The 21,691-nt window shown below is 40.1% G+C and overlaps 2 protein-coding genes across 4 annotated transcripts in view; one reads left to right on the top strand and one right to left on the bottom strand.

Moving 5' to 3' along the window:
• Positions 1-5,172, bottom strand: part of wdr4 (WD repeat domain 4) — a 29,102-nt gene extending 23,930 nt beyond the window's left edge. Inside the window, exons 1-3 of the mRNA XM_068573198.1 lie at positions 5,083-5,172; positions 393-461; positions 1-113 (exon numbers count right to left, since the gene is read on the bottom strand). The exon at positions 1-113 is cut by the window's left edge and continues 34 nt beyond it. Coding sequence (XP_068429299.1) covers positions 1-113; positions 393-461; positions 5,083-5,165 — 265 coding nt within the window. The 5' untranslated portion in view covers positions 5,166-5,172. The remainder of the gene's footprint in view (positions 114-392; positions 462-5,082) is intronic.
• On the top strand, positions 4,809-20,176 carry LOC137783335 (coiled-coil domain-containing protein 8 homolog). 3 transcript variants are annotated; one of them, XM_068573195.1, is made up of 7 exons: positions 4,809-4,961; positions 5,955-6,022; positions 6,864-6,954; positions 9,100-10,050; positions 11,319-11,382; positions 19,069-19,193; positions 19,890-20,176. In XM_068573195.1, the coding sequence occupies exons 1-7, from the start codon at positions 4,922-4,924 to the stop codon at positions 19,919-19,921; spliced, it is 1,371 nt and encodes a 456-aa protein (XP_068429296.1). In that variant the 5' UTR covers positions 4,809-4,921; the 3' UTR covers positions 19,922-20,176. The 3 variants fall into 3 exon arrangements, with proteins under 3 accessions (XP_068429296.1, XP_068429298.1, XP_068429297.1); XM_068573197.1 differs by lacking the exon at positions 4,809-4,961 and adding an exon at positions 5,000-5,759 and having other exon boundaries at positions 5,960-6,022; XM_068573196.1 differs by lacking the exon at positions 4,809-4,961 and adding an exon at positions 5,001-5,759.
• The last annotated feature ends 1,515 nt before the right edge of the window (positions 20,177-21,691 follow it).

The following is a 21,691-nucleotide window of genomic DNA, read 5'->3' as shown; positions in this document are numbered from 1 at the left end:
GAAACAGGACAAGTCTCTTGTTGTCATCAGTCAGCGCCACTAGCTTTCCAGATGACGACACGGTGAAGGCAAGGACTTTGTCACTTCCCGATTCCTCTGAGGCACCGCCATCACTGATGACAGGGGAGACAAGATAGAGCTGTTACAATTCATATTCCAAGTATCTATTCATCTTTCATCGTTGTCATTCTAAAAAAACTAAAACCTAATCATTTTAAATCCATTACTTTTTTTAATGTATTTTTTAAAATTATTTTTTATATGCATTTCTCTTCTTGCCGAGTCTTCCTATTCCTGTTTTTAGAGGAGTCAATGCGTCAAAAAGAAAAGGTATAATTACCCATAGACTGTACCAGTTCCTTAACAACCAGGAGTCATGTACTTGTTCTTACCTGCTGTTATCATCCTTCCCATTTTTTGTCTTCTTCTCAGCAGTGCTGCAGTCAAACACAAACAAGTCTCTGCAATAAAGTACAAATGCGGATGAGTTCCTGTACAATGCCAGTTTCATATCATTTATCAGAGTTTAGTTCACCTGGATCTTTAAATGCCAGGAAAATAAAATGTATATCCCAAGTGAGGTTCTGTTTGTGTTGATTTAGTTTAGAATTGTATTTAATTATGAATCATAAACCATTAATTATTTTAAGAATGGTGAAGAGTAATTGTCATTAGTTTGAGCTATAGGATTTAACATGAGATCAAAATTAGGACGACACCCAATTTTCCATTGATACAGAGTTTGTGTCATGGTTTACAGTCACTTAAAATATCATATACACACAAATCAAATCCCTAATAAAATATTTATTGGACAACACAATCACATTACAAAACAGAAAATAAATGAACAATAAAACAAACTAAATGAATAAAAAATATGAATACAATGAATAAGAACATGAAGAGAAATTAAAAAGATTACATGTGAATAAGTGAATATAATTGATGAATTTATAGTACTTGAATTTGTTGTTTGGCATATATCAACAAATATAAATGGTATCAATCTAAATTAAGTTCAATACATTACTGCATTGTCCGGCACGTCAAAGTTGAAAAGACCTCGGGAAAAGTGTGACGTTATTAAATTCTGGTTTGAATTTAGGATTCCATTTTAGATCTACAGTTTATGAATTAATGCTCATTAATGTCTCATATATTCAAACATGTATTGGAGGTCAACTTATTAACTAACTTTACTTTATTATTTATTTTAAATTTATTTTGTCCAAGTAACATAAAACCTATTTGCATTTCAGTTTTCATCATCTTTAGATTGTTAACCGATACATTATATTTCCATTAAGTACATTACCAATTAACTACTGTTCCAAGTGTTGACTCGGCTGTTTTCGGCTCAACGCAATTAAAAGGTAGTACAATTGTTTGGGGTGGGTTGAGATAATTTGGGCAGCCTTCTTTTCACCTCAGAGAATATGGCCTATAGTCTGCCTCTCCTTTGGGATCATTTGCAAAATTAACAATTGTTATTATTCTGTTTTAGCTCTGTGGTAAAAGACACTGCTGTAATCCTTTAATTTCCTCACTGAGGTACTAATAAAAGATTATCTTATGTGTTCTTATTTTATATCACAGAGGAAAGACAAAGGATGTGTCTATTTATTATATAAAATACTTTCTAGTATTATGGGCCAATACCCCCCTTGCACACGGAGTTTCAGCTTCTCCCCTCCAGATGGAGGTATGTTGTACCACGGTGCAGAACAAAGCAATATAAAACCAACTTTGTTCCAGCAGCCATGACACAGGTGAACAAATTGTGATTATAAGAACACTGACTTGGAGCTCCGAGTACTTTTATCATGTTTGTCTTGTTGTCTGTGTTAAATGTATGTCAAGATGCATGCCTTGTTGTTCTTCTACTGTTTTTCTACTGTTTGTATTCCTGCAAACCAAGTTTATCCTCGGGTACCAATAAAGTAACCAAACCAAACCAATATTGTAATTCAGTTTGCTGTTTCTCACAGAAGTACAGGTGAAACAATTAATGAATTAGTCAAACAACATAAAATTCATACGGTAAACTGTATATCTTTGGGCTTTGAACTGTTGGTCAGGCAAAATAAGACACTTAGACATCTTTATCTTGAGCTCAGGAAATTGTGAGGGGCTTTTCATATTCTTTACTCTGTACTATCGTGACTTTATTTTATCTTTATCGTCGGAAATTCAAACCTAAATTATTATTTTTTTAACACAGACTATAATATGTCTGTGGTCTAGCATGTGCGTGCGTATGTATAATATATATACACACATACATACACACACAACAATATTATTGCTGAAAACATATTTATTTACGCTATGATCAGATTGCAAAAATGATGTTTAATAATTTTGTGCACAAAAAAGTAAGACAATAGGAAAAAAGGCCATCAAGATGTCACAATGTCGAAAGTGACAGTTTGAAATAAAATGTATTCTCAAGATGCTCAATTTAAATATGAAAATGTATAGAAAGGCAGGAAATCCCCATGTTTCAGAAGCTGGAACCAGTCAGAGAATGTAAAGCGCCGGATTAAAAGATCCATCCATCCATCCATCCATCCATTTTCCACCGCTTATCCGGGGTCGGGTCGCGGTGGCAGCACACCCAGCAGACCGACCCAGGCTTCCCTCTCACCCGCAACATTTTCCAGCTCGTTCTGGGGGACCCCGAGACGTTCCCAGGACAGCCTGGAGATATAATCCCTCCAGCGTGTCCTGGGTCTTCCCCGGGGCCTCTTCCCAGTTGGACGTGCCTGGAAAACCTCTAATGGGAGGCGTTCAGGAGGCATCCGGATTAGATGCCCGAACCACCTCAGCTGACTCCTTTCGATACGGAGGAGTAGCGGCTCGACTCCAAGCTCCCTTTTGATGTCCGAGCTCCTTTCCCTATCTCTAAGGCTGAGCCCGGCCACCCTATGGAGGAAGCTCATTTCGGCCGCTTGTATCCGCGACCTCGTTTTTTTGGTCACGACCCAGAGTTCGTGACCATCGGTGAGGGTTGGAACACAGACCGACCAGTAAATGGAGAGCTTCGCCTTCCGACTCAGCTCCCTCCTCACCAAGACGGACCAGTACACCGCCTGTTTTACTGCTGCAGCCGCACCGATCTGCCTGTCGATCTCCCGCTCCACCTTACCCTCACTCGTGAACAAGACCCCGAGGTACTTGAACTCCTTCGCTTGGGGCAGGCATGTTGTCCCCCCCTTCAGGGAGCAATCCACCAGTTTCCGGCAGAGAACCATGGTCTGAGATTTGATTGAAAACATGAAATGCAACCAATTTATTGTTTCACCACTGAATCAGATGATTCATGATCTCAATGGATAGTTGTGCCTATTGTAAACTGTATTCTATTGAGACTGGTTCTTGCACAGCTACATAAAAATTGGTTTGTAAACCTAATGATCATGTTTCTCCATTTACAATACGGAAAATGGTATTTTCCTTGTATTAATTCCTTGTCTCAAGTATTGAGGATACAATGGCTCTCCCTTGCTATGACCATATCCCTTTGTAGATAAACACCGCACCAAACGAGATGGTGACAGGCAACCACAACATCACACACACGTTTCCAAAACGGCCGTAAAAAAACAACCTGGAAATGAAGCGAGACATGTCTCCATGCTCGCTTACCAGCTCAATTCAATTTTCAATTCAGTTCGTTTTGCATAGCCCAAAATCACAAACACAAAATTTGCCTCGCAGGGCTTTACAATCTGTACACACAACATCCCTTTTCCGGGACCTCACATCGGATCAGGAAAAACTCCTCCTAATAAAACTGCGGTCAACTCAGCAGATACTTGGATCTCCGTAGTCAAATCAGCAGACACTGAAAATTCAATGCACCTGTATACTTGCATTCACGGTAAACATTCAAAAGACCCAGATAATGAGCAAGGGTTTTTACAAAGTTAGCGGAAAGATACACGTGACACAACATTCGGTTATCAAAATAAGATGTGGAGTGATTAAAATAATTTTATTTATTTAGTAAAACATCTGACCTTCAGATATTTTACAAAGTAAAATGCATACATTCAAACAATTTTACTGTACCAAGTAAGAGTTTATAAAATATAAAAGTCCTACTTTTGTATGTTCAAAAATCTTATATCTGATTATTTGAGGTCCCATAAATAAACATTTCCCGAGTTCCAGGAAATGACAGATGCAGATGTGTTTAGGATGTCCCTGACTTTCATTACACTGGCAATCAATCCAATTTAAATATGTACCAATTGGTAGATATTTCAAATTAAAGATCTTACGAATTGTGGGGAAAGTATATTCACAGTCTTAAACATTCAAAAATGGCTTGTTTATCGCTAAAAATGTAGGACTTTTACATTGAAAGTAGAAGTCAGAGACATCCTGAATACAGCTGCATCAGTTAATCCCTGGAACTCTTGGTAAAAATGAATTTACAGAGCATCAAATAGAAAGAAATGACAGATTTTTCGTAAAAATGTAAGACTTTGTTTGAAATATCTCCTAATTGGCACAGTAGAATTGTTTGATCGCCATTGTAATGGAAGTCAATAGAAAAATAGATCTAATTTCCATATAAGCTAGCATACAATTTGTCATATTTTCAAAAACTGGACTTTATTTGTCATCTTATTTTGAAAATGTTGTTGTTGTTTGAAGATGTTGTTTCACGTTTTTCTTTCCGCAAGCTTTGTAAAAACCATCGCTCGTTCTGAGTCGTTTGAATGTTAACCATGAATTCTAGTATACAAGTGCATTGACATTTCAGTGTCTGCTGATTTGACTACGTAGATCAGAGTGTCTGCCGAGTTGACCACAGTCAAATAAAGATAGTAAGAACCCTTTAAAACGGAGAAAAAACCTGAGGGAGGGCAGATGAGGACCCCTCTCCCCGGACGGACAGACGAATTAGATGTCATGTGACCAGAATGAGCAACGTAACAAAGTTACAGGTAACTGCTAGCTAACCGTGCTGGTCGGTAAAGGAAACCTGGCTCACAGGTAAACCCTATCAAAGAAAAAGCAAGAACCAACGCGTGAAGAGAACAAACATGTGTTACGAGGGATTCAAACCTGGCCTGTTTGCTGTGAGTTGCAACGAGTTTCTTGTCACAGGCGACCATAAACCACTCTCCACAGAAACCGACGGCCGTCATGGTTGTGTGTGTGTGTGTGTGTGTGTGTATTGTGCGACGGTAGCCCACGAGGAGAAGAGTATTTTGTCGCGCGCTAATTCCGTCACAGACCACACAACTCACGCCCCTTCGAAAAAGTACAGAATGTACACACGAGCCGCCCTCTGCGTAGACGGGTTCTTATGCAACATATGCGCAGCCTCCATAGTGTAACATACATGAAGAGGAGTCCGTAGCGTTGCCTGATCGGCGCTATTCACACCAAATGCTACATTTATACATTTAAAGTGACTGACCAGCAGACCACAGCCACCTGCACTGAGCACTATAGAACCACAGCATAGTCTAATATTCACCATAGTGTCAAAAGAAAAATACAAAGTAATTACGCCGTCTACGGGAGGGGGCGGAACTCACGTTCGTGTGTGAGCTCCATAAAAGCGTGTTTTAAAGAGGGCAGAGCCACGTCCATTTCTGCCGAGACCCGCTGCTGCTGCTGCTGCTGCTGCTGCTGCTACTACTACTGCTGCTGCTGCTGCTGCTGCTGCTGCTGCTGCCGCCGCTGCCGCCGAGACCAGCTGGAAAGAAGCGCACACCCTTCTTACTTATCTAAAGGTAACAGCCACATGTGGTCCCCATTAAGTTCAGAACAGCAGTTCTCTTTCCTGCAGCCCGAGACAAGGTCACACTTCAGAGCCGTATTTGTAGTTAGTTTTATTGCAGCTCTGTGATTTAACTTGCAAAAGTTCCACGTTGGAAACTTTTTGTGTTGGTGAAGCTCGTGTTTATTCATGTGTACTTGATGTCCAGTACAGGCACTGCTGTACGGAAAGATGGCGGCTTCCTTGCTGAGGATAGGACGACAGGGCTGTGTCAAGGTAATGTAAAGAGTCAGTGACGCACTGGGAATTGTGCTTCTTAAAATGCTCCTGGATGTTGCCTTGGAAGAATCTCATTTGTCTCAGAAATCCATTTCTGACACAAATTAATGGATTTTTTTTAAAATTTTAATTTACGTGCTCCGCACTGAGCTGTGACTTCATTACAATTTCATTGTTCAAACTCACAAAACGTTTAAAGGTGTAGTGAAGAACCCAACCTGTCAAAAGATGGAACATTGTCACGGTCCTGGGGAAATGTTCATAAATTATGCAAAAGACATGCCATGTCAGATAATGGCCACCAGTAGTCAGACTCGGGCGGCAGTAGGCAGGGAGTTGCCGCTGAGTCGTAGCTCTCCTGACATCTGGCGGACGCCTGCCACATCCCCCCCACCCGTGGACAGTAATCGCACCAGCTGTCTCTCAACACAAGTTTGGGGACAGCAAGTGTCGAAGGTTGCGAATTGGCCGAAGTACGGAATATAAAAAAAAATAGGAATGTACATTTCCTTATTTGTACTTCTGCAAACATTTAGTGTAGATCATTCGCACTGTCTTTTAAATGTATGCTCAACGACACAGGCCATGCTGTCGAGTCAGGTAAATGTGAAAAGCCAGAAACCCAGCCTGGCCCAGTCATGTGTGTGTGTGTGTGTGTGTGTGTGTGTGTGTGTGTGTGTGTGTGTGTGTGTGTGTGTGTGTGTGTGTGTGTGTGTGTGTGTGTGTGTGTGTGTGTGTGTGTGTGTGTGTGTGTGTGTGTGTGTGTGTGTGTGTGTGTGTGTGTGTGTGTGTGTGTGTGTGTGTGTGTGTGTGTGTGTGTGCGTGCGTGCGTGCGTAGGCCGAGAGCTGGATTACCCTAAACAGAGCAGCTGCAGCCCTTAGCACAAAATCTGGAGGTTCCAAGAAGTCGTCCAAAAAGAACAGTTCGGGTAAGTTTCAGAGAGTTGCTGCTGTTGCAACACGTGGCCAACTTGTGTAATGATGCTATTTCAATTAGCTGCATTTGCAGGATTCAGCATATATTGGAGATTTGTATGCATTTTACAGGTTATAGGTTGACAACATTGATATTGGATTACTGATTTTTATTGTCAAAAAAACAATCTCTGGAGAGTCTCTGTTTTAATGAATGTATTTAATGAGTTTTTTTTTTTTTTTGCAATCCAGTTAGACGCAAGGTCACTCAGGACATAGCTGTTTTTTTTAATCTTGTCTAAACTACAGAATCCAGTCTGCACATAAATAATTATCAAAGTCGCTTCCACACAGTGAGGCGTACAGTATATTAATTAAGCACTGGCATGTTATTGATACTCTGTATCAAAGCCCAGGTAGCTCTATAGGGACTGTAAAGGTGGATCGGTGCATCGCTACTGCTGGGCAGTTTGAACCCCTTCTAACTAACACCAGTGAGAATATAATGGTAATAGACTCCATTTTAACTGATTCAGCAATTTCCCCATTTTCATCCCACTTTCTTTTATTATTACACAATTAAAATTCTTTTAACCACAATACATAATTTTTCTCTGCTGGCTTTCCTTCCACAGCTTTTGAAGATCACTTGACTTCCTCACTATTGTTGCATTACCATAAAATTCGGGTTATAAGCCGCTACTGTTTTTTTTTCTCATCTAAATATCGGTGCAGCTAATTTGTGGATTTTTACGGTTCTAAATTTAGCAGCTGTTGCAGAGACATACAGTGAAATATTCACGCGAGGAGGCGCAATGAAAAACTGGTCTGACAGCAATGGTCCTTACTTGGGTAGCAAAATTCCAGGAATATTCAAAGTTGGAAACTTTTCACGGGAATATACAGGAATTAACATAACTTAATAAACTGGACATTTTGGGGTAATTAAACTGTAATTACCTTGTCTTAACCAGACATGCATGCACACATTTATAATACAACTTTTAACCTGCTGTAATGTGACAAGTTGCCAAAATCGCACTTGACCCCGAAATAATCAAGGGGATTGTGTACTTTTGTATGGACGTGTATACGTCCTACTCTCACTGATGTAAAAAGTTAGTCTACTGTATACAAATAAACTTGGTATTAAAATGAACATGGCTTCAGTTTACCAAGTAATCAATATGCTGGGTAATGACAAACAGTGTTGTAAAAGTTCACTTTTTACATGAACTAGTTCAGTTCATAATTCAAAATTTTGAACTAAGTTCACAAATCCAAAAAATGAACTAGTTTTTTTTTTTTTAATATGTTGCGAGCTATAATTGAAATCTCTATCTGTCTCTAATACTGCTCTTAGCCTCGACGCAACTCGGCACTCTCACACTTGCCTGGCATAGGGCTGAAACGTTCAGACGCAACACTGATGACAAAGACGTTCAAAAACAACAAAACGTTTTATGTTTACGTTTATGTTTCTGGCAGACAATTTTCCCAATTGGCTGCATTCAGGGTCCAGCTGAGCTAGGCGTGCATAGGCTCATTCTCAACTTAAGTCCCCTGTTAGCTAGCGAGTGCTAGCTGCAGGTGCCACAAGAATTTGTGGCTGCACTGTTTAAGCTCAAGTAAACAACAGTGTTGTCAATGCTAGCTCTCCACAGAGGGTAGGAGGACCAGCTCGACACCCGACTCTGGTAGCGGGGATGCAGGCAGTAGCAACAGCGGCTTTTAAACCCTAACCCGACGCAGCTTGTTTACGATTAAATAAGACTTTTTTTATTTTTACATTGTAGATGCAACCTTATAACACTAATTTCATGGTAGGTCCTTTTGATTATATTGTTATCCTTTTTATCTCAATAGAAAGCTGCTATAGTCGAGGTTACAGTTGTTCCTTTCTGTCAACAGCTTTGTTAAAGTTTTTCTATAATACATTTTCTGTTTCCCCTAATCAAAGGCTCGTGATACAGTATTCCTTTATTTTCCTGTAAACTGGTAATTGATACCACCTTCCAGTACATCTTTGGGTTTTTTTGAATTGTCTAGAATGTTGGCATTTTGTTAAATGTGGGTTTATATTGGGCATTTTGTCATTCAACCATATATGTTAAAAAAAATAATGCATATTGTCTGTTTGCCCTCCTCCTTTGTCCTAGACAAAGACCAGGCTAAAACATACTTTGATGTAGAGAAACTGATCCAGCACAAGTCATATGAGTTTCCCAAGAAAGGAGCAGCAGCAGCTGCTGCTGCAGAAGCTGCAGCTAGACCAATCGCAGAGTCCGCACCCGAGACTGTGGCAACTATCCCTGCGGTAGAAGCTACAGCCCCAATTGTTGAAGCACCTCCCGCTGTCGAAGTCTCTGAAACTGCCAAATCCTTTGTTGAAGCTGCACCCATTGTTGAGGCGGTTGCCGAAGCTGCACCCATTGTTGAGGCGGTTGCCGAAGCTGTTGCCGAAGCTGTACCCATTGTTGAGGCGGTTGCCAAAGCTGCACCCATTGTTGAGGCGGTTGCCGAAGCTGTTGCTGACGCTGCACCCATTGTTGAGGCGATTGCCGAAGCTGCACCCATTGTTGGGGCTGTTCCTGAAGCTGCACACATTGTTGAGGCGGTTGCCGAAGCTGCAGCCGACGCTACATCAATTGTTGAGGCTGTTGCCGAAGCTGCTGCCGAAGCTGCACCAATTGTTGAGGCTGTTGCCGAAGCTGCACCAGTGGTTGAATCTGTTGCAGCTATTGCCGAAGCTGCCACTCCAGCCCGAGTTAGTGAAGCTCTGGTTGAAACTGCTGCAGAAGCGGCTCCAGCAGAACCTCTTGTCGAACCTGCTGCTGAAATTCCTGTTGACGCTGCTCCTGCTGCAGTAGAAGCTGAAGGTGCTGCAGAAGTGGCTCGAGCAGAACCTCTTGTTGAACTTGCTGCTGAAGTTCCTGTCGACGCTGCTCCTGCTGCAGTAGAAGCTGAAGCTGCTGCAGAGCCTGTTGCTGAAGTTTCTGCCCCTGTGGAGAGCACCGAGGAGCTGGCGGACCCTGCTCCAGTGGTAGCTGAAGCTGCAGGAGATGAGCTGCAGGCAGACGTCCCAGCTGAGCCCGTTGAGCCGTTTGAGGGTACACACAACAACCACCCTCTCCCCTACAATCCTTTTTTTCCTGTGGACTCTACAAGCAGCCATTTTCATCATCATTTCTATGAATATGCAGTAGTGGTTTGTGATAAGCGTAAAGATAAACTGTAAAGATACCTGACATAACAAACTCACTACTTCTGTCCCGGCACAGGTTGTTCCTTATAGTACCTCAGTGTTGCTCAGTGATCCATTCTAGCTCATAACTTTAAACAATGTGTTCCCTTCTTCATGCCACAGTACACTCCTGCCCCACATGGCTGGGTCACCTTTAATTAGCTTTAGTTCAACTCATTGTATCATGCGTTTGTGCTGCTTTAGCCATCTCGCACATGATGCATGTCTTAACTGCACAGCATTTTTGCCTCCGGCTTGTTGTCATGGTTCGTTTCAGTAGACTCTTTTTCAGTTACTGACATCTGCCTGCTTAGTAAAGTCATTCCTTTTGTTGTCAATAACATCTTTTAACCTTCCTGCATAAGTAACGCTGATCTGCTCCTCCCAATTTACTCATAAAGATGTTTTATGTAGTTTTAAGATCCCCACTTTCATTCCCAGTCTTAATTCAAAATATCTTACAGCTTGATAGAAAATTATTTTCAGCACATCTCTCACATATGTTGTTGTGGTTTTACGGAACTGTTCTGCTTGTATTTTGTATGGGTGATTGTTACATAAAGTTAAAGACAATGTTTCCAGAAGTGAGTGAGAAGGTTGCAAGCGGTCACTATATTTAATTTTTTTTCCCTCAAACTTCTCTCCTTCCCTTTTGTCCCTTACACAGATCACACTTATTTAGGAGTTGCATGTTAAAATGAATATGTGATCTCTCCCTCCTTGTGTGGTCTTATTGTTTGTATTTTGTTAATGGATGATGTGGAAATGGTTGCCGTTTGTGGAGCCAAACTTGAAGATTTGTACATTCTTCGAGTTAACTGTTTAGAGTTTGTTGAATTGTTGGTATCCTTTACCTTTCAGCAGTTCTGGTAATTTGTTACAGTGCATGGCCCATCACAACCTTTTTTACCTGTCAACTGACTCGTACACCTTCTTTCCGATCTGACCTCCGTTTTTGGCTGCTCTGTCTACCACTCACAGTTGTTATTTGCATGAGGGTTACAGTTCAGATCTGATTGGTTGTTATATTTATTTGTTTGAGCCAAATGGATTGATATCCAGACGCATGAAGTTAGTTTAGGAGTATTTTTTGTGAAATGTGTTTTAATTTATTTTTCTTCCTGTGACGCTCAGCTCAAATGGATCCAATCCAAAAGATCTTCTTGGACTCCATACGCGAGTACTCTACAAAAAGCCAGTAAGTCTCACTAACCTCACAAAGCAGCTTTTTTTCCTTCTCTTTCTCTCAACTTTCCAAGGCACTAACGGGTTCAGCTAACCTGTGCATAGCAGAGGTTTAAACTTTAGCTGCATGCTCGAAAGCAAGCACAGGTTCAACTGCTAAAACATGAATTTGGGCTGCAACGACAAATCGATAAAATCGATTATTAAAAAACTTGGCAAGGAATTTTAATATAGATTCGTTGTGTCGCGTGATTATTACGCCAGTCAATAAGTCGTGGAGATGTTTGAGTATTGAAGAAAAAACTTCAGTTGAGCACGAAGCGCAGCAGATAGAAGTTCCTGGTGCAGCCTGGTGTACCCTCTCTCTTGTCACTGTATGGTCGCATTGCTTGCTACAATAACTTATATACCATATACAATAATAGCAGCTAGGCTAACCATTGTCGTTAGCTCGCTAGCTAGTCATTCATTCCCCTTGTTTCAGCCGCGCTCTTGGGTTAGATAACGTCTTTGTTTTAAAATAACGCGGGGGCTTCAAGTAAGGTGACTAGATTTGAGTTTGTAAAAAATAGGGCGCTTTGTCGCGGAGAGGTTGGAAGGGGTGGGGGAGGAGGGGTTTGTGGTGGTGGTGGTGGTAGTGTAAAGCGTGCTGCTTATGAATATATGTGTATGCATACAAATGCCACTGACACGTAACTGTTAAGTGCCTGCTCTGCATGTCATGCAATCAGCTTCCAAAGCATCACGGCAGAGGTAAAACATAGGTATTTTTTTTGGAGTTTGTCTGTAAACTTACATTACCGTTTCGGCATGGCTGCAGATGTCAGGTGCTTTTGTAAACTATGCAACTAGTGGAGGTGGCAAGGTGCTCAGTGTTGCCAGATTGGAAAATGCAAAGTATCGTACCAAAGGCTTAAAATGGTCGTAATTGGAGGATAATTATTGTGCATCTGGCAACACTGAGATCGGTCAACCAATGACAGTTCTCTCTACAGTCAGAGCTTGTGCAAGAAGGTGAGATACCATTTCCAAAACTTGTAAGGGCGTAATAACTAGTTTGTGAAAGACCCAGAGAAACACAAATGTCCAACTCCGCAAAATCCATGCCGGACACATTTTCTAGGTCTCAAAAATAGGACATGTCCAGGAAAAAGAGGACGTCTGGTCACCCTACTTCAAGAGAAGCAATGTGTAAATATCGCCCCTAATGAAGTGCAGAACGCCAACCTGCGTTCAACAGTTCGGTATGATGTGGCTTCATTATATGCAAAGGAAGTGTTGCTGGGATTTGTGGTTTGATATGTAATTAATAGTGCTGTCATATTAGCGTGTTAACGGCGTTAACACAAACGAATTTAAACGCCGTCAATTTTATTAACGCCGTTAACGCATTTCAATTTTTCAACACCGGATGTAGCTCATCCGGAAGCAAAACAATAGGCATGCCGTTTGCGCTTGGAAGCTAGGCTAACGGTACGGTTTGAAATGAATGAATGGTGAGCGCGATATGGCAAAATGAATGATAAGACGCTAATAAATGGAAAGATCACTTTTAAAAAGTTATCAGGTGGTTCCTTTGACAAGACCGAAGTGGTATGAGCCATTTGTCATTGTGAACTGAGCTATCATCGTAGCTATCCATTGTGAAATACAGCTCGATGGGCAAGCACACAGTTGATGCTAACTCTGCGCCCCCTCGTCATAGCCAGACACGAACGGATGACTTCGGACAGAAACACATGGACACCAAAACGAAGAACAAACTTACTGCAGCCATCGCTAAATGGGTGCTAATGAGTGTAGGGCTTGTTAACATTGTGGAAGACGAGGATCTAGCTGATATAATACACATCGCATCCAACAACAGGACCTACGAAGCCTGACTGCTATGTTCATCTCTCTCACTCTCTCTGCATGACTGTTGCAACAACAACATTGCCAAAGCATCAAAACACATCAGAAAAACATAGAAATATACAACTTATACAGATCACAATAATAATAATAAAACAATAGGTTATTAAAATAATCTCTCTCTCTACCTCTCTAGCCCTTGTTTACCTGAAATGTGCACTTTATAATTTTATTTTGTAAACCCTTGTTTACCTGAAGTGTGCACTTTATCATTTTATTTTGAACCGCCCTGGGCCCTATTCCACGTATGTGGTTCAACAAATCCGATCAAAAGTCCTATTATCCAGTTTAACCTAACGAAATGATTGACTACAGGATATGTCGGTTCCACGAAGGTGGATCCGCCCACATACGGTCTCATTTATTCTAACCAGACGTCAGTTCACAGGATAACTGTGCGTGCCCGCTCTTCTCTCTTTTCTTTGCTGATCAGCAGAAGTTGATCATGACTACATATGATGAATTTAAGTCCATAATCATGACAAAATCTAATGGTGCTTTCACATTCAAGCGTAGCGAATATTCGCAACACTTCCTGTTGTGAATGCAGCGTAACGCCGCGTAACACTAGTCAGTGCAAAATATCAGACAAGTAAATGTGTCAAACAAAATAAAATGTATTTGCTAATTTTAAGTGCCTCATCACCCAACTCATTCAGATTATATTTATTTAAATGTGCCTGTTGGCAGTACTATACAAATTAATATATACTTATGACGATATATGTACTGTATGCACATGTATCATGAAATATGTGTATATTCATGTAACCTATGTGTGTTTAGATTACAATATAACTCAGAGTTTGAATATTTGTATGGGCGGATCAGTATGTATGTATGTATTATTCATAATCAGAAATTCAATAAGTTGAAGCAAGGATAAGGATTGTTATCTTGAGTCCACCTTCATCGTGTTCTACAGTAATGATTTGTATCGTGTACCAATGACTGTCATAGAAGTATGAGTGCTTTCAACACATCCATAAGTTTCTCAAGCGCTAAATAAATGTTATGAGCAGCATGCAGCGGCTTTCACAATGTTCCCTGCATCGCGGACACAAACATGTACCACTCGCAAAAAAGTGAGCTGTGCCTTGCGCTCTTTTTTTTTATTTTTTATTTTTTTTACACAGTCATCCTTAATGAGTCCTTGTCGGCAGAATCGATAGCGCTCATATGACATCATCATGATGTGAGAACGGATCTTGGCGATCTGGAAGAACTCTCTCCCTATAAAACTAATATCGCTCCTTAATCAAGGGAGGAAGGGAGCTGTGTTTTGTCCGGTGGGAGTGGCCAACTTATCCAGTGAACTTTCACTAAACCTGCTCCCGACCAGGTTAGGCGATTTCGATGTGTTGCTATGGTGACTGATCTAAACTGGCTTCGTAGAACCGAAAATCCAGATCTACGTCATCTTATCCTGGAAGTTATCCAGCTATATCAGTAAACCACGTACGTGGAATAGGGCCCTGTTCAGCAGTTGTTTTTCAATAAAAGAAAACATTTGCATAAAGCAAGCCAATCCACTTTTTCATGTCAAAAGCATTAAAATAAATAAAAAAGTCGATTAAATAATAACCTTTGTTTAGGTGTGTGTGTGTGTGTGTGTGTGTGTGTGTGTGTGTGTGTGTGTGTGTGTGTGTGTGTGTGTGTGTGAGAGAATGCTTTTCTAATAAAAGGTTGCAAATTAATGCATTAAATTTTATTTATTTATCCGATTAAATTGAAAAAATAATCAACCGATTTAATTAATTATTAAAATAATCGTTAGTTGCAATAGAAGTTGGCTTAAGGTTTCCCCCACACAGGTGATTCAGATGACGGTATATGTTTCGTATTTGGGAAAAGTAATAAATGAAATTTGCTTCAGATTTTAAGTTCTGCTGATCAAATCACAGCTGTGGAATCTGCGTAGGAAACTGAGCGTTCAAAGTCGCACCTTTTTTAGGTCAATAATATCATTTTTTGATTTAAATGTCTCAAATTATCGATATCTTTAGGAAGTTGTGACGTTATAATTGGGATGATGAACAGTAAGTGGGTCATTTGTGTAAAATTAATCGCAGGATGAGTCGAGGCCCTTTTGCTGCTCACCCTGCTGACCAGGGCCGTGTGTATTATTCATCTAAAACTGACCTCTTCAATTACCATCCAAAACATAATGGCTGACTGAAAGTCCCCAAGTAAACTAGTGTTATGCAGAAAGTCACACAACTGATTAGCGACGACTTTCTCAAAGATCTTGGAGAGGAAGGGAAGGTTAGAGATCGGTCTGGAGTTAGCCAACACTTCTGGATCTAGAGTGGGCTTCTTAAGAAGATGTTTAATTCCAGCTACTTTGAAATATAGTAATACACTGCTTGACAGAGCTACTACTTCTGAGGTCTATAGTAATACAAGCTTCCACAGAGCTGCTGCTATTACTGCTGTCTATTGGAATACACGCCTCCACAAAGCTGCAGCTACTACTGAGGTTTGTAGGAATACACAGCTCCACAAAGCTGTGACTCTGTCAGCCTGGCCACAGTGCTAAAAAGAAATCTTGGGTTGTTCTTGTTTTTCTCTAATATTGATGCGTAATAGGCTCCTCTGGCATTACGGTGGCCTTCTATGTTCTCAGACTATCCCTCCAAACTAACCCAGTTTCTTCTAAATTGTTGGAACGCCATATGCGTTCAAGCTTTTAGCAAGGTTTGCTTTAATTTGCAGCTCTGAGGGTTATACCATGGAGTGAGCCTCCTTTTTAACTTTAAAGTGATGAAGCAGTAGACGGTCCTTTTTCATATTGAGTTCTGTGACCTTAAACATTGTTTAAGCCATCTGTGTGAAATCAGTCCCTTGTTTACTCATTTTTTACTCTCTAATGCACCCAATAAATTACTCTATGGTGAGCAGTATATTTAGATAATGTATACTGCTGCTAGACCAGGTGGTTTCATTGCTGCGACCCCAGGTGGTGATGGCTTTCACCTTCTGGAGTTGGGGGTCTTACACTGCCTCTCCAAATAGTGTAGCCCAGGTACTCTGCCAATCCCAAAAAGTGCCACCGTGGTCTAAAAGAGGCGGTCAAGCCAGCTTGCCGTGGACTTCCCAAGACAGCTCTCAGGTGGCCTACATGGGAGGTCCAGTCGGAACTGTGTACGATCACATTGTCTGAGTAGGCATCCTTTTTGCCCCTGGGATGCGGTGATTATGTCATGTCGAATCACACTGGTGCGTCCATGTAAGTCAGAAAACACGTCCTTGAACTGACTGGTCAGTTCCACCATGTCTTGTTGGTGGGCCGGGCTTATTCTGAGGGCCCAGAGGTATCTGTGAGGAGACAGGATCAGGGTATTTTAATGGTTAATGTTGCATTTTTTTTAAAAGATTGATGTGATAAATTTGACAGGATTTCCTTCCTTAAGGTTGTCTCTAGCCCTGCAAGTAACGCTTTATTTTGATAATCGGTTCATTATTATTTCAATTTATCTATTAATCGGATTAAACCTTTTTTTTCTCAAAGCATTAATTTGCAACCTTTATTACAAAAACAGAACTGACAGTGCAAATTCACAGTGCAAACAATCTTCACAATAAAAAAATTATTTATATATATATATATATATATATATATATATATATATATATATATATATATATATATATATATATATATATATATATATATATATATATATATATATATATAAATACAAAGCAGAAAACTTAACAGGATTTGTTTGAACGTCAGACTTTTACACTCACAGATGCACAACGGATAACTTTCGGACTGCACTTTACCTAAACAAACGTTATTAATTAGATATTGAACCCTAAGGCCCAATCCCAATCTCCACCCTTATGGACTCACGGACTTTGTGGCGCGCTCCCGCAAAGTCCTTCAGGGTTTAGGGGTGTCCCAGTGTTATATCGTGGAGTGCCTAAGGGCTGCGTGGCGGACATTTTGAACCCTTTATGAACCCTTTCCTTAAGTCAACATTAGATGCTGACTTTGCCTAAGGGAATTACCCACAATGCATTGCAACGTGAGGTTTAACACGCAGTTCCCAATGGAAGAATGGAGACGTAAAAAATGGTAAACAAAGAGGCACCTGAGCATTTAGCCTGATTAAAATACCATTACAACATTATGAAACATAAAAACACATGAATTAGAGGAATGCAAACAGTATATATATATATATTCTGTATTCATCACACATTTTATTTTGACAAACGAGTGAATAAATAATATAAAATGACTTCTCATTTTATGAAGAAGACGTTTGAACCAGTGAATAAAATGAATACATAATTGTACACAATATCTTTAATGTAGTCACGTGATGTTGCAGCAAAGTACTGTCCCATTCATATTCACACCAGCTCAAGCCCTCACAGACTCTCAAACTCAACCATTTAGCAGTTGACGTCAGTGAGTCCCTGAGGGTTTAGGGTGAATATTTGGATTGGGCCTAAATCTCAGCAGCACTTCCTCTGCATGTCATAAAGCCACATCATACCAGTCGGCGTTCTGCACCTCAGAGGAAATATTTACACATTGCTTCTCTTGAAGCCCCAGCGGTATTTTAAAACGAAGAAACATGGTTTCAGTAAGACGATATCTAATCCAACAGCGCAGCTCAAACATGGGGAATGAATGACTAGCTAGCGAGCTAACGACAACGGTTAGCCTAGCCGCTACGTTATTGTAGCAAGCAATGCGACGACATAGTGACATACGAGAGGATACAACAGGCTGCACCTGAACCTCCTGGACATTCTGTCTTCTGCGCTCAACTCAACTTTTATACTCAAAACATCTCTGACTTATTGAGTGGCGTAATAATTGCGCGAAGCAATGAATCGATAATGAAATTTGTTGCCAACTTTTTCAATTATCAATTTTTATTGATTCGTTGTTGCAGCCCTCGTTGTCTCCCCTTAGTTGACCTCGCGCACCTTCTCAATCCCTTCATCGGGCCCATGCCACATCGAGCTACAGCCACCCCACAAGAGTTGTTACCTGCAAAAAGACCTGCCTCCTAGTAAATCTAAAACTCAGAAATTGAATAAATACTCATAATGCTGCATTCATACCAAAAGCGTTGCGAGTATGTGGTTTATTAGCTTAATTTGTTCCGAAAAGGTGGGCGTGGCTTTATCTTTGTGGCTTATCCCCATAAAAACAGTTACCATTTCAGCCATCCACAATATAACCACTCGTTCTGCTTTATGCTTGTTATGAAAGTCCGACAAGTGTCTTAACATCAGTCTCTGTCGTGTCTGGGTTCATAATAATATCCGTAGCTGCACACAGCTCCGACTCCTCCAGGAACAGTCTGAATGACGGCCGCTTCCGGCGCTATTTCAGGCGGACCAACAGCAGTTTGATTCAGCAATGGCAGGACGGCTTTGATCTTGGGCGGAACTTCTCAACACTGATTGGCTTTTGCAACTCAGAAATTTGCGTTGTTTGTAACCATTCACATCTGTGCATTGACTTTGCATGTAATCTACTCTTTGCATGTAATCTACTTTTAGCATGCAATCTACTCAGTGTGAAAAAAAATTCCACCGCTTTTGGTGTGAACTCGGCATAAAACTTAAATACACTTACTCCCTTCGTTCATTCATACACCGTAGAACGACTACAGGAGCAAGTGTCTTGCCCAAAGACACATGGGCTCGTGGAGCCGTGGATCAAACTGGGATTATTATAGTATCATAATAAATAAATCCTGATTCTGCATCTACTGCTTTGTGGATAACAATAATAACTTTTGTCCTCCTGTAGGGCTACTGGGGGGCTAGTGGATGCAGGGACAGAGTATGAAAAGGCCTTGGCAGAGGAGGTAGCAAAGCTCCAGAGACTTTATGGTGGTGGAGACCTAGCATCTTTCCCAGAGTTCAGATTCACAGGTGAGTCAACCATGGCAACTTGTGAACGCAGTACTCCAATTGTTAACTGCGGTAAGTTCCAGCTGTTAACCCCTGAACGTAGCAATCGGACATACCTCACATTGATACCGCACAGTCAGACACGGACTGCCACCAGGAGTTTATTTGACCCATATTGCACAGTGTGACATGCAATAAACTGACATGATTGTAGTCGTGGCAATGTCTAAAGGCTCCTCAAGGATAGTAAGCTGGGCTGTCTCTTAATTTCGCCGAATTTATGGTAGATATTCATGGTTCTTATTACACCGCCATGGGACCATAAGGTAGCTGTGGCTCATGGGGAGAGTGATTGTCCTGCGACCGTAAGGTAGGCAGTTGGATTCCTGGCACACTGCTCCTAAGTTATTAAGGATTTATGTACAAATCTGTAGTGTGACAAATGCAATATTCAAATTCCCTCTGGTACAGGAGACATATTCCTAGTTTATGGGTAGATTGCAAGTAAATGTACTTCCTGTTCCCAGGGGGAAGACCATTTTGCTTTAAATGTGGTGCTGTTTTTACTGATAAACTGTGTTGAAGTTTCAGGAAATGTTCTATCAGAGTACTCTGTGACTCTAAGACCAGCTAAAGTAGCATTAGGGACTTGTAAAATAGAAACGTAAGTATACAATCAAACTCGCACTGACTGAATATCTACTTTCTATTTTTCAGAGCCCAAGTTGGACGAAGTTACCCAGAAGTGAACAGCAGCACTTTGAAATAAACCTTTCTTATGTTGCCTTTTCCCTGTTCATCTGTGTTAACAGTCTGCTAAAAGTCAGTTCCAACAAACCCTCACCTCTAGCTTTGTTTGTCAGAATAGTTTCCATGGCTGTAGCCATAGATTTTTATGGGAGTGGATGTACATTTGTTGCAGACAAACTAAAATTTAGAACTGTGAGCTTTGTCTAGATTGATCCATGGCTGAGCTGAATGTGAATTAAAAAAATAAATTCCTATTTGTTGTAAGCATTTATTTCTGCTACTAGTAAGGGGGACTTGTGAATGCAACATTAGAATCACTTAGTTTAAGGAATTTTTCGAACTCAACGATCTTTTTTTTAATTGTTAATCCACAAGTATCTTATCACAAAGGTTACGTTACTATAGCAATTTAAATGAACTAAATCTGTTTTGTGGATGAGGACATGGTACGGCTTTATTTTTTAAATAAACAATTCTCATTTTCGCGAGACAGGTAAAAAAGGGATGTTGGGTTTAGAAGGGAAAAATGACAGCACTATATAAGGTTATGAAAAAAATAAATCCCAGTTGCTAATAAATTAATATAATATGCAGCCTGAAGTTAGTTTAACTCATAAGAAAATATGTCAAAAGAAGATTTTAAGGAACTCCTCCGTGTTGGTCTGCTGCTTTTTATATAGATGCATATTTCATATATATATATATATATATATATATATATATATATATATATATATATATATATATATATATATATATATATTGTTATTTTAAAATATATTCAGTTGTTTAAGCTTTTTAAGCTTTATTCAACTATATTTCACTATGTTCAGTATTTAGACTAGAAAGAGCATTTCCTGCTGAAAATGCGTTGGAATGCAAAAAGCTGAAGCTTATAGCTGAAATATTTGAAAGAAATAGCTGAATATAGCTGAACATAGTGGAATATAGCTTAAATTAACTAAATATAGCTAAATATATTTGAAAATGAAAGAATAGCTGAATATATGTAAAAATAGCTGAATATATTAATATAGCTGAAAATAACTTTTAAAATATTCAGCTGCTTAAGGACACGTGTGCTATATATTTTCATATCTTTAACTATTTGACTTTTTAAATTATTCAGCTTTTTATGGAAATTAAAATGAATGGGATCCAATGGGGAAAATCTTCAAATCTTCTTCAACTTTAATCAACTTTAAAAGCTTACAGCTTCTGCAGACATTTAGCTAATAACACCATTTAACTTTTCAAATGTTGACAAAACCTTCAGCCTACAATTTCAAATTTTTTAAATATTTTATGTGGTTTAAACTGTCTGCGTTTTAGTTTTATGTTTTTTTGCCGCCTTTTCGCTCTTTAACATGAGTGTGTATTGCGCAATTCAGAGTGCGTGATGTCATACTCAGAGTGCACAGAGAAGTCAGATCTTGTAGAATTTCTTTTTTTTAAATTTGCCGTTAACTCCGTACCGTGTACTCATTGGGCATAATTTATAGCTCAAAACGTTGGAAATCTTGTCTTCTGTCATAATGTGCGGTCGATAGGAATCAAACAGATTCAGACGTCTTGAAATCGGACTGAATGTGAGAGCAAGTCCACCTCGCTCTGCCATCCGCTGCCATGTTAAATCTCTCTCCAAAGCCACGTCTCCCCTGAAGCTCGTACCTGATTTGTAAATCACCCGTACAGACACATGTTTTATCGTACAGACTCACCAGTCACAGTATCTATAAATCAAGTCTTCCTTATGCTCTGTATGCGAT

The sequence above is a fragment of the Clinocottus analis genome, unplaced genomic scaffold (genome assembly GCF_023055335.1).
Source record: "Clinocottus analis isolate CAN_PGR_092001 unplaced genomic scaffold, fCliAna1.0.p SCAF_12, whole genome shotgun sequence".
Classification (NCBI taxonomy): Eukaryota; Metazoa; Chordata; class Actinopteri; order Perciformes; family Cottidae; genus Clinocottus; species Clinocottus analis.
Note: the sequence above shows the minus strand (reverse complement) of the source record. Positions and strands in the feature narration are given on the sequence as shown.